Below are 13,918 nucleotides of genomic sequence, written 5' to 3' on the forward strand. Positions count from 1 at the left end.
ATAAAGGTTATATGTGGTATTTCAGAGGCATGTATGGTTGAGTAAGCCTGTTCAGCTCGTCTCACTATTATTTTGGAAAGAAAATTCTATTTTTTCCCATCTTTCCCATTGTTAAAAACTTCCAAACTTTTCATCTCCACTCTGCATCTGGAGTTCACTGCATCGTACTTGGTGCAAGGAGCTTCCTGTATTCTATTTTTTCCATAAACTTGTGGGTTTTTTTTTACCTTGTCAGATCTTTATTTTACAAATCACCTCCAGTTTTCAACTTTCCTGTATAATTTGCCAATATGATCCTTCAGTGAAGAACTCTGGCACTGGGGAAGATCATCGGACTTCTCTTCGATGTCTCCAGCTTTCAGATGGTTTCCATGTACCTTTGCATTCAGGTGTTCTGTATGCAAAGCATTCAGCCTGGAGCTCGATGACCAGTGGTGTTCTGCAGGGATCTGTCCTAGGACGTGTACTTTTTTTTATAAATGATTTGGATGAGGAAGTGGAAGAGTGGGTTAGTAAGTTTGCCAATGACACGAAGGTTGGTAAAGCGGTGAATACTGTGGAGGGCTGTCATATATTGCAACAGGGCATTGATAGGATGCAGAACTGGGCAGTTGGAGTTCAGTGTGGAAAAGTCTGAAGTGATTCATTTTGGAAGATCAAATTTGAATACAGAATACTGGGTTAATGGTAGGATTCATGGCAATGTGGAGGAACAGCGGGATCGTGGGGTCCATGTCCAGAAGCCCCTCAAAGTTGCCAGCAAAGTTGATAGAGTTATTAAGAAGGCATATGGTGTGTTGGCTTTTATTAGCAGGGGAATCGAGTTTAAGAGCCACGAGGATATGCTGCAGCTCTATAGAATCCTAGTTAGACCACACTTGGAATATTGTGTTCAGTTCTGGTTGCCTCATTATAGGAAAGATGTGGAAGCTTTAGACACTGCACAGGAGATTTACCAGGATGCTGCCTGGACTGGAGGACATATCTTATAAAGCAAGGTTGATGGGGCTAGGGCTTTTCTCATTGGAGCGATGAAGAGTGGTGACTTGACAGAGATGTGCAAGATGATGAGAGGCATATTTGGAGTGAATAGCCAAACGACCTTTTTCCAGGGCAGAAATGGCTATCAAAACGGTGCATAATTCTAAGTAATTGGAGGAAGCTTTAGGAGAGATGTCAGAGGTCAGTTCTTTAGCTTCTTTACACAGAGTGTGGTACGTGTGTGGAATCTACTGCCACCGGTGATAGTCAGACACATTAAGGACATTTAAGTAACTCTTGGATAGGCAAGTTGATAGTAAAATGAAGGGTATGTTGGTTGGTTTATCTTAGAGTAGGATAAAAGGTCAGCACAACATCGAGGTCCGAAGGGGCTGTACTGTACTGTTCTATGTTCCATGTTCTGTAAATCATGTGAATGATGGTGCAATTTGCCATAAGACTGACCAACACAGAGCCTTCTCGCTCGCACCCTCAACTGACTGCTCGGACATACTGGTAGATTGTGGTATTTGAGGAGAAATTGACTTTAAATTCAATCAACTGTGCCTATTTCATGCGGCCATTTGAGCAAGAAGTATGTTTGCATTGAGGTATAGAACTATAAACTATTATGATTGGACAGAATATTACAGTACACTTTAGTATTTGAGGTACAATCAGTTCTGATATGACACGATAGTTCTGTTACTGTGCAATCTCATGTTAGAAGAAATTTGCACAATAGTCATGCCATTTAAACTAATGGAGCCTGTACACATAAGGAAAGTTCACATTCTACAAATAATGCTGTAAATTCTTCAATCGCGTTAAAAGCAAATTCGCATTGAGGAAACACATTATAGCAGAACCCCGACTGTATATAATTGGTTTATGAAGATTAAATAATAAGAAATAGGATTAGATCATCGGGTCCCATGAGCATGCTGTCCTATTCAGTAGGATTATGGCGGATTCAATATTCCTCTTTCCTGCCTTTTTTGTGTAACCCTTGATTCCCCTACTGATCAAGAATCAATCTATCTCAGCCTTAAATATCCGCAACGACTCTGCTCCCACAACTCTCTTTGGCAAGAAGTTTCAAAGACGCTATCAGCCTTTGTGAAGAATTTCCTCCTATCTTAGTCTTAAGTTGGCATGCCTTTATTCTAAGGCTATGCCTTCTAGTCCTGGACTCTTCCATAAGGGGAAGTATTCTCATAATTTATTCTGTCAAGCTTTTTAACAATTCTATATGTTCCAATGAGATCATCACTGTTGTCCTACCGGACCATAGGGTTGTTCTCTTATTAGAGAGAGATGGTTGGTAGTGGTTTAATCTGATGGCCACCACACTTCAGGCAAGGGGAGAGGTTGAGGTTTCATGGTAACCTCAGCTGGTGCAGAAATTGAGCCCATGCTGTTGACAACACTTTACATCACAAACTAGCCATCCAGCCAACCGTGATAACCAGCCCTCTCTAAAGTGTAATGTTTTTATTCAGAATGTTTCTTGCTCCTTTGGTAGTTTTCTCTTGCTCTGTGTTGATTTCCTTGCTGGAAGTACTATGGGCATTGTTGGTCTTATCCACAACCAAATGGTCATTCGTTATGGAATGAATAAGGAGGTTTACATTAGATTCCCTACAGTATGAAAACAGACCCTTTGGCTCAGCAAGTCCACACAACCCTCCGAAGAGTAACCCACCCAGACCCATTCCCCTACATTTACCCCTAACTAATGCACCTAATGCTATGGACAATTTAGGCTGGCCAATTCACCTAACCTGCACATCTTTGGTTTGTGGGAGGAAACCGGAGCACCCAGAGGAAACCCACAAAGACACGGGGAGAATGTGCAAACTCCCTACAGACAGTCACCCAAAGCAGGAATTGACCCCGGAACCCTGGCGCTGTGAGGCACCAGTGAGCCGTCGTGCCGCCCCTATTCAAGCCTGCATTCCAGCAAATTCCACTTTTCTACATCTAAGTTCAAAAGTTGATTGGGGCAGATGTTTACAGGTAAAGGGACAGCTGGAAAATAGGAAGCATTCAAAAATGAGATAATGAGAGTCCAGAGACTGTATGTTCCTGTTGGGGTGAAGGTCTGGTAGGTGTAGGGGATGCTAGATGACTAAACAAGTTGAGGTTTTGCGCAAGAAAAAGAAGGAAGGATATGTCCGGTATAGACAGTTGGGATCAAGTGAATCCTGAGAAGACTATAAAGGCAGTAGAAATATACTGAAGAGGCTAATCAGGAGGCCAGAAAGGGGACATGAGATAGCTTTGGCATGTAGGGTTAAGGAGGATCCAAAGGGATTCTACAAATCCATTAAGGACAAAAGGGTGACTAGGGAAAGAATAGGATTCTTTAAAGATCAGCAAAGCCGCCTATGTGTGGAATCGCAGGCAATGGAGGAGATACTACATGAATATTTTGTATCATGTTTACTGTGGAGAATATGGAAGCGAGAGAACTTGAGGAAATAAATAGTGATGTGTTGAAAAATGTCCATATTCCAGAAGAAGTAGTGTTAGATGTCTTAAAACACAGAAAGGTGGATAAATCCCTTTAACCTGATCAGGTGTATTCTGGAACTCTGGGAAGTGAGGGAAGAGATTGCTGGGTTTGGAGGGATATTGTCCAAATGTTGGCAAATAGGACTAGATTCATAGAGATCTGGTTCGCATGGCTGAGGGGTCTGTTTCTGTGCTGTATATCTCTATGACTAGGTATTGCAGAAGGGGCCACTAGATTGCCATTAATTGGCACCCAGTATACCCTGTGTCTCCCTTTCCCCATGCCCAGGTGTTCTGAGAACATTTTCTAGCTTACTCTTGTTGCAACTTAGTTAAGCTAACTGGATTGAACCTGCGATCATCTTGGTCTGTGTAACTCAGTTACGTTCTCGAAGTAAGCAGAAAACAATAAATTTTTGTTTTTACAGAACATTTTTTAAAAATCTGGTGAACATTCTTGAGTGCTTCATTTTATTGTTAGTGAACCCTAAACTTTGCTATTGAGTGTTTTGAGAGTGATTTAAGAAAGAAAATCTGTGCATTTTGATTGTGTGGTGGTGTTTCTAAAGAAAAAGAATGCACAGATTTTGAGATTTTCTCTTTCATGTGCTAAGTACATTTCTAAGCCGTTGAGCCAGTTGTCTTTGAAGTATAGTAACTAATGTGAGCAAATGTAAAGCAACTTTGAGTGCTTAAGATCTAATCAGACAGCTTCGTCCTATTTATTAAAGGAAGCAGCTCAGTCGATATTGCGTTCCCTATTGTTGTATTTGAAGTACTGTCTATCTGTGTGGTATGTTCAGTTCCTGGAGTGGATCTTGAAAACATGACTTTATTCCTCCACGTGTTATCAACTGAGCAAATGTGTTATAATTAAAGCTGCTGCTCAGTAAGGTCATTTTTGTCCTACTTTGGAATAGGATAACTGTCTGTCATTAAGTAGTTGGTTTTGCAAATATAAACAAATGTGTCAGTGCTTGTCATTTTTTGGCCCTTAACACTTCCTTAAAAGCTAGCGTAAACTTCTTTAGCTGCTTGCACTTTTCCAGTAAGTCATCCTCATGGCCATTCTTCCTGTGTGCAATTGATGGCACCCATTGATCAGGGTTAGTCAGCATTGTTACCATCCCAGATTCTGTGTGAAGGATGGTGTTTCTTCCATACGCTGCAGGAAGCCACCTTTATAGTGGTGTTTAATCCCACTGACATTCAGTGTTTACAACTGAATTAAGCGTCCCTGAAAGCTATATCTTCCAAGCCTGGCCTTCCTGGGATGGGTGCATCAGCCCTCGAGAAATTACTGAAGGAAACATTTTGTGGATATTTAGATTGTCAAAAAGGAAGATAGACATATGGAATTCCATATGTCTATCAGCCTGGCCCCAGGAAAGGCCTGATATGAGAATTCATGAAACGTTCATAATTTAAAAGATGGTGTCACTAACTGCAGGACTCCAGGAGGGGCTGCATCATTTAGAAATTTGAATAGCTCATCAATCTATAAAAATATGTTAGACTAAGTTTGTAGTTCTATGAGTGATTTAAGAAAGAAAATCTGTGAATTTGATTGTGTGGTGTGGTGTTTCTCAAGGAAAGGATGAACAATTTTTGGGACTTTCTCTATCATAGGAGAACACTTTTAGGACCCTTCATACAGTTTTTCGAAAGTCTGAGAAGTCATCCTTGTAACAATTCATTGTGATTTTCACTTATGGTTCCAGTACATGAAGAATTTATTGTTACCCAGGATTGTTTGTAAAAAGTGCAACAGGATGCTGTGGACTTGGGACACTTCGCAGAAGCAACCCGAAAGCTTTTGGAATGTTTTCACTTGTGGGTCTCTATCTAACTTGAGCCTTATCATTCCATGATTTTTTTAAAACTTTAGCTTTTGAAAAGCTAGGATGTATCAATAGTTGCCGCATTATCGTGTAATTTAAGTTTGTATGGGGCAGAAATGCTTCTGAAAGCTCCAGTGTTATCAACTATACATACCCATTTCATCATGTCTTCAATGTCCTGATCTAACTGTGACCTTCTGTTTAGTTACTACTTGAAGAAATAGCTTTTTTTTAAGCAGTCAAGCATAAATATGTTGATCTGGCTTTAAAACCCTTTAAATGTGGAAGTTACCTGAGACGTAAAAATCTAATGTTTGTCTTTTAACTTTCAGCTTTGCGTTATTCTTGGAAAATTGTGCTCCAGCAGTGAATTCATTGAACCTCGGCATTACCAGTCCACTTCTATTAGGCTCAGCAAATTTGCAGCTCGCCCAGATAAAGGCCCAGTTGGCCCTTCAGCAGCTGAACTCGGTCGCTTCCACAACCGTTTCCAACACCGCTCTTGCATCGTTGAACCAAGCTCTAGTGAAGATCAGCATGTTCAATGCCAGAGGGGCATTTGGCCAGAGTCAAGGACCACCAAACCAGTTTGGCCAGAGTCAAGGACCACCAAACCAGTTTGGCCAGAGTCAAGGTCCACCAAACCAGTTTGGCCAGAGTCAAGGTCCACCAAACCAGTTTGGCCAGAGTCATGGCCCACCAAACCAGTTTGGGCAGAGTCATGGCCCACCAAACCAGTTTGGGCAAAGTCATGGCCCACCAAACCAGTTTGGGCAGAGTCAGGGCCCACCTAACCAGTTTGGGCAAAACCAGGGCCCACTTAACCAGTTCGGGCAGAATCAAGGCCCGCCTAACCAGTTTGGCCAGAATCAAGGACCACCAAACCAGTTTGGCCAGAATCAAGGACCATCTAGCCAGTTTGGTATGAATAACCCAGGACCATACATGGGGGGAGGAGGAGGAGGAGGCGGCGGAGGAGGAAGAGGAATGGGAATGGGACCTCAAGGAGCATCACAAGGCAACTTTGGTGGAATGAATATGGGAATGATGAATCAACCTGGAAATAATGTAGGCTTAGGTCAGTGGTCCTCCTATCAGAGTTCTTCATCTGGAGGCTTTCGATCTGGGTATGGGAGCACTGGTACACCTGCATCTCAAAGTGGAGACCAGAGATCTGCAGTTCAACGTTTTCATGACACAATGAAGGCTTCTAATATATTGGCCAATTTTGGCCTGTCAAATGAAGATCTGGAAGAGCTAAGTCGTTACCCAGATGAGAAGCTTACACCAGAAAATATGCCCTACATTTTAAGAGAAATAAGAATGCGGAAAATGAACAAGCAGCAATCATCCAGTAGTTACGATCAACCGTACAAGCTACAAGATAAAGACTACAGAAGAGAAGTACAGAGCAGTGTCGTAGATTATGGGCATGGGCAACAGTATGATTACCGAGATAGGACCATGGAGAGCCAGAGTATGCATTACAGTCGTGAAGCACTGAGAGAAGGAAACTGGAATGAAGATTATAAATGTCCACCCCAGAATTATCCAATGGAACCGTCGCGAGATGACAGTACTCATGGAATCAAGCGAACAGTTCTAGTGGTGAAGAAGGGATTACCAAAGCCCAAGTTGATGAATGATTACTATGGTGTCCCTGCACTGAGGTTCCCCCACGTGTGCAGTTTGTGTAACATAGAATGTAGACAAATGAGGGTGAGTGTTTGTTAACCTAGTTTGTCTTTTCTGATAATTTGCTTCCTTAACAGGCATAGTATTTGTGGGTCACAACTGTCTGTGGTGAGCCTGAAAAAGCCACCATTGGCTGGATAACAGCCCAGTGGTAAAGCATTTTTGTCGTTGTTAATTTGGCAAGTATATATTTAATTGAAGATCTTGGGACACCGAGAAAAGCATAAAGGTATAATATTGTACTAGGAATTAATGTGGATCTATATTTTAATACTTAATCATTCCAATTATATATTTAACCAAAAGAGAATAAATACAATTGCAGTAAATTTTTTAGCCAATTATTGTGGAGTCCTTCTAATTCTACCAGTAGTTGAATTTGATGTTTCAAGGTTATGTTGATATTGTGCTCAGTCTTCTGTGCTGGACGCTAACTTGCAGGATTTAGGTGAAAATTTATCCAAATCCCCTTTTTGGGTCCTTGATAGAATTACTGCAGGTAGGTTGTGGTGAAATCGCATGTGGAATGCCTTTTAAGAATCCTTAAAAAATGAAGGTAGAAATAGTAGATCCTTTCCAACTATGAATAAGAGTGTGATTTCCTGAAAGTAAAATTTATACGATCTAGTGTAAAAATGTATCCCTACCGAGAGATGAACTTCCTCAGACCTGCTATTTTGAGTTAAGGTGGAAAAGGTTTATGCTACCACCAGTGTGGGTTGCTGAATTACATCACAGTAGATACAGACACTTGTTACTAAAGTTTTAATAGAGCAGATGTTCCGAGTATGCTGGTCTGTATAAAGTGTGCTGTTCTTAAGAATTCAGTCATGTTCATTCTTCTGTCAAGCAGAATTTCTGCATCTCCACACTTAATTTTTTTTGAGTTGTGCTATATGCTGATTTTCTAAAAGAAAATAATTTTAACTATTATATTTGATCCATTGTTGGCTGACATCTCCAGCTGAGTAGCATAGATGGTATGTTGGTGGTTTTTGTTTATGGCGGTAGCTATAATCCCGTTGTACCTTTTGCCCTTTGCTATAAGCCCAGGTTGCCCAATGGAGAGAATCTTAAAGGTTAAGGTAACCATTTAAGGTAATGTGGATTACCTTCATTTGCTTCATTTATTTCTGTTACTATATCCATGATCTGCAGCTCATGCAAGATGGGTGAAGTTATTGCATTTCTCAATTTTATTTTTCGTGTTGAGGTTGAGACTGAACATTAACATGCCTCAATGTTACTTCATCTAATATTTGTTGAAACACCACATTTGCATGTCTTTCTTGTTTCTAATTCACAAACTCAGGAAAATAATCCAGCTGGATATAGGAGAAGTCCTTAAAACTTATTAACTGTGGAAACAAGTTAATCAGGCCATCATTTTGAGTGTAATTTTTTTTATATTTATGTAGCTATTGACTATTTTACAAGGGATCTCCAAGTTTTTAGGGTGTGTTTTGTGGCTGAATATGAAAAACTGTGGATTCAGGTAAGAGTTAAGTTATTTAAACAATGGAGTTTTGCAGTTTGTAGTTGATGCATGGGAATTTACTGGAACGTACCTTTAAAAGGCATAAGACTCAAGAATAACAATTTTCACCTGTATTAAAAATGTTTGACGTGAGCGCAAACTATGCTGCCAACAGTAATCCATCCTCACCTTCAGACTGCCTTCTTTTATTGGACCTTTTATCGGATTGTTTTCATGAGAAAAAAAAGGAGATTTGGGGAGGGGACCCTGATTGAGGTCGGCAGAATCATGAAGGGTATAGAATGGATGGACAGAGATAAGTTTTTTCCAGAGTGAGAGATTCAATAACGAGAGGTCATTCATTCAAGGTGAAAGTTTAAAGGGGGATACACATGGAGAGTACTTTACACAGAGGGTGACAGGTGTCTGGAATACATTGCCAGTAGAGGTAGGCATGGTAGATTCATTTAAGGTGCATCTGGACAAATGCATGAGTAGGTGGGGAGCCGAGGGATACAGATCCTTAGGAATTGGACGATAGGTTTAGAGAGTGGATTTGGATCAGCTCAGGCTTGGAGGGCCGAAGGGCCTGTTCCTGGGCTGTAAGTTTTCTTCTTTATATGGTGCAAAAATGCTGAAGTCTTATGGAACTTTTAAACCATTCTTGGATATTTCCTGTAATATCTTTGTGCTGGTCATAGGAGTTCTTTCTGTATTTGTGAAATCCCCAAGAAATCATCAACTGAAAGGAATTCTGAAAGTTTGTCAGCTTATCAACAAAACCAGATTACATTGCTATTCTGATGATATATCAATAATTGACATTACTAGGTCATGAGGTAGTTCTCTTTCAGTCTTGGTTCATCACTGTGATCTATTTTGCAAAATATGAAGAGGTTGATAAAAGCTGGAAAAAGTAGAAATTTGCACATATCGTTACAGTGTCTGCATGGTGATTGAAGAGCTTGCTGTCTGTTGTAGAAAGCTCAGCATTTATTCCACAATTTGTCTCTGAAAGAATGCTGTAAGTTGATTTCGATAGCTCCTGCACCTGCAATGTGGAATTTTACCTGCTTGTTGATTCTTCAAGGCAGTGTCCAAAGTAGTAGAACTGGGTAGTAGTTATTTCTTAACACGGATTTCATTTGTTTATCAAGTACATAGCTTGCGGTTTGCACCTCAGTGCTGCATGTCTGAAAATTAGTGATGAAATATTGGGCACCTCTCCAGCTGACATTCATCATAAACCTCTGCTGTGCAGAAATAACGTACAGAATTCACTACTACTTAGCATTAATTGTGCTTTATGTTGGCTTGTGGTACCAGATAATAACTTTACCCAAGCTGTCATCAGAATCAGCGATGTATGTCTTTGTTTTGCACTTAGTTGCAATGTTTCTGTCACTGTTCAGATGCAAACTTTGTGGAATACTGAAATTTGTTTAGATGTACAAACGCAGTGCCTGAATCTGAGACACTGCAGCTTTCCTTCTGGTTCTAGTTCACTGCCACTTCGGAATGTGTACAGTATCATTAAATTAAGGGTGTAAAAGATGAGATATACCAACAGATCAAGAGTCAGAAGAACATTATTCTGCCAAAGGGGTAAGGGAACTGTCGAGCAATCTGCAAACTCTGAACAGAATTTAACCAAGATTCTTGGACTATTTGCATATTGACTAATTTTTGGTGTTACAGATGTGCTCAAACAGCTTAGCTAGGAATACACCTAGTTATGCAAAGTTTTTAGCATACAACCAGGGTATTTTTAGGGCCACTTGCCTTTGCAGTATCTGTTATGCTCAGCTGTTACTTGATAGTACATAGTTTGCTGAGACTAGTATTTGTGATGCTGGGAATCTTGGGTGAAGGACGAAATTGGCCATCAGTTCAGCACTGATGGTAGCAAATGCCTCACTAACCTGATGCAGTCACATGCTGGATTCGGCCATCTTTCCAGAAGGGATTTTCAAGAAGCCACATCCTCCAATTTTAAAAAAAATTGTCCGGTGTCTGTAATGGCTGCTGAAAAATAATGCACTCGAATTTTAAATCTCTTGTTGGGTCAGTCTCTGGAATTTGTGTAAATCAGCATGAAATTGCTGTTCAAGTCCCCTTCATATATGGGTGCTGTCAATGGCAGGTGCATCTGATGACTGATATGAAGCGGATGGCAGTTGAAGACAAACTTTTTGCATTTCTCTTTTGCTTTAACTATTCAATACCTGATTCCATTGAGCTGTAACGATCAGTTGCAGCGCTCATCTTCCAAAGCCTCTTGATTTTATGAATTTATAGATAAACAGAAAAAAATTAAACAGCTGGAGAAGTCACTTATTTTGAGCTCTCAATTTCTGCCACAAGGATGTGTTAAGCAATTCTCAAACTGCATGGAAGAAGAAATGAAAATGAAGAGTATTTTGTTGGGTGGCCTTCATTCTTCAAAACTGAACAAACCAAAGATCATCGAGTTGATTGTCCTGTCAGGAAAATAAATATAGCTTTAATTCTGTTGGTCTTTCACTGCATCCCTCATGTCAGTTGAGGCTTTGTTAGGCTGTTTACCTAAATATTATAATAGTAGGCAGTTGAAGTGTTTCTCCTTGTTGGTAACCTGGGCTTATTCTTTTGTTGTGTTAGGTGGTCGGTGTTCATTGAAACAAGAACAAATTACTGGATAAATTGTCTTTCAGTGGCTACTCTTGGTGCCGTTGATTTATTGCACTGTATTTGGATAACTTGAAGGCTGTAAGCGCAGTAGAGTTGTTCTTCGGTTTCACATCATTTCTATCCTAAGCTATTGAAGTTGCTGCCTTAAAGATCCTCAGTGGTTGTTGTGATGTGATGCCACCCAATGTGTGAGGAATTCCTTGTTACATACCAACCCCACCACCACCATTACCACATGTACATGATTTTTCAGGAGAGCTTAGGTAGTCATCAGTAAGAAACTTAAATAATTTCTCTCTTCCAACCCCAGCTAATTTAACCCTCTGACTGTCTGAAACCAACCAACAGAGTACAGAAATGGAATTGAAACTTTGGTTTTGTCATATGTAACTGTTAAACATTTCCTTTTTAAAAGCTGAGCTGTCTCAGGACCTGAAATGGGTTTCAGTGCAGTGCTGTTGTGGGACAAGTATTACTTTCAGGATATCTCAAAATAAAAATGGCACAAGTTGGAATTAATGGGACACTAAATAGATCATTGTCCTGAAGGTAGGAAGAAATGAGATGTGGCTACAATCAATTTCCAAATAAAAAGTTGTTTCAAAAGAAACTGTACAGCTCTATGACTCTAAGTGCTACATGATTCAATTGAATAATGAATGGCTACTTGGCATGGAAACTCTGAAGATCTGCCACAGTATGACAGCTGTTGTAAAACTGTTTTTTCATTCTTTAAAATGTTGAAAAACGCTTTATTGATAAATAGTGCAATGGTAATGGAAAAAGTTGCCGTGGGGTTCAGAAAAGGAGAATGAGGTTCATCATTTCTAAAATCAGATTTCATATGGCGATCCATGCAGATGACACATGAATTCATTATCCAGTGTACATACCCTCCTATTACTGTGAATTAATCTATCAGTTTATTATTGCTCAATCCATTTTGTTTAAAATAGTTTTGTCCTCCCCACCCTCAACACTGGTGCTTGTAGGCAATAGCCCTGGCAGTGATTTATGGCTTTTGTTATTCCACTGAGACCTCATTTGTTCAGTTGTTCAACTGGAGAATCTCGCTTGAAAATCCTATCCTGCAGTCAAAGGTTCCACACATGTGATTACGAATAAGTAACTTGTCACTGCTGACTGCTAATGATTTGCTGTATCATTACCAGCACTGTTTGGGAAGGCCAGTAGAAGCATGTGTCAGTGACTTACCCATGAAGAGAAATATATGCTCCCATTTCGACAAGATTAAAAACTCAATTCAGGAAACCATTATCTTGATTAATTTGGGTGCATACATGTGTTCAAATGGCTATTGGGTGCAGATCTTTTCAAAGTCCTCACTTAAAAGTAGTAATTGCAGAGCACTGCAGAAAGTAATTCAGTGAGTCATAGTGCCACACAGTTTTATTATGTCAGTTAAAACTCATTTTCAACCTTACTATACTGGTACTAACAAGCGTTGAACATATCAAATACTTTGCCCATTACTTTATGTTCAGCCAACGCATGTTTGGGCTTTCTTCCTGTTCTCAGAAATGTTCAGTCTCTGTGCAGTGTTGAATAATATTTATGGAAGAGCAGTTCATCACATTAATGCTGTGTGGTCTGTTGATAAGTTGTCTCTATTATTTAAATCCATGTAAAACACCCATCATCATTGGGTGGTCCCTCTTAGAGCTGTGTGGAGTGAACATCATCTGGTTTGAGTGGTGCTATAATGTATTTGTTAAATTGATGTAAATGAATAATTTGAACATGTGGTTGGCTCAATTTTATAGGCTGGTTATTTTTCCCATTGCATGGTGTTTAAGTTGTTTTCTGTCTTCTTTGTTTTTGCAGGATTGGGACCGTCACAACAAAACATCTGTCCACAAGGACAGCTGCAGGCTTTTGCTCAAAGAGTAAGAATTTTACCCAAATTTGGGGATTTTCTTTCAGGTTTTGTCAATTATGAAGAGTTGGTTTAAACGCAGATTGTAAGTGCATACACTTTACTCCTTTGTCTTCTCCCAAATGATGGGGTATCTTTGGGATACAACAGTCCTCAGTTACCTACTGGGAAGACTGCTTTTTATATAACCCTAGGTAGTGTGTGTCAGAAAGTTTTCGTTTATACAGATCGTGACAGCTGAACTACAATTCCTTTTTATATGAAGCCCTACCACCAGCTCCCAACCACTATCTCAGCTAGAAAATTTATTACCATGGTAAAATCTGCATTGTTTGAATTTATAGGTGTAACAATAGTTTCATTGTTCATCTTAATCCCTTCTTGTCCCACAAATTAACTTGTTGATACCTTCTATGACAAGTTGGGAGAGGCTGTCCACCATCCTACTAATCCCCCTTTCCAAATTAGGGTCCCAGCAAGGTTGCCCCGTGGTTGCTTGTCCCCATGGCTATAGCTGCATTTATAGATTTTTGAAGCTGGTTGCCTCCCTCCCCATTGCTTTCTGCCTTGACCCCACTGAAAAAACATCTAGTACTTTGCCATCAAAAAATTGTATCTAGAAAAGGGATTTATGTGTTATGGGGGGAAGATGGAAAATTGAAGTTAAGACAGATCAGTCCTGATCTTACTGAGCAGGCCTATTCCTGCTCTTATTCCCCTTCAGTCAGTAGTGATTCTTCTTTGCTTCACAGTGGAAATAGTCCTAGCAAAAGCCACAATTGCATGTGCTGCTGAGACTTGGAGAATGTCAGCTGATCATATGGCCAAAATCTGAGTCTC

General features: G+C 40.0%; 1 protein-coding gene across 3 annotated transcripts in view; it reads left to right on the forward strand.

The window, feature by feature from the left end:
* Positions 1-13,918, forward strand: part of znf638 (zinc finger protein 638) — a 149,559-nt gene that overhangs the window by 43,852 nt on the left and 91,789 nt on the right. For all 3 annotated transcript variants that reach the window (XM_060833880.1, XM_060833965.1, XM_060833906.1), the window contains exons 2-3: positions 5,672-7,058; positions 13,027-13,088. In XM_060833880.1, the coding sequence (XP_060689863.1) occupies positions 5,877-7,058; positions 13,027-13,088 (1,244 nt within the window). In that variant the 5' untranslated portion in view covers positions 5,672-5,876. The remainder of the gene's footprint in view (positions 1-5,671; positions 7,059-13,026; positions 13,089-13,918) is intronic.

Source organism: Hemiscyllium ocellatum, chromosome 1 (genome assembly GCF_020745735.1).
Source record: "Hemiscyllium ocellatum isolate sHemOce1 chromosome 1, sHemOce1.pat.X.cur, whole genome shotgun sequence".
Lineage (NCBI taxonomy): Eukaryota > Metazoa > Chordata > Chondrichthyes > Orectolobiformes > Hemiscylliidae > Hemiscyllium > Hemiscyllium ocellatum.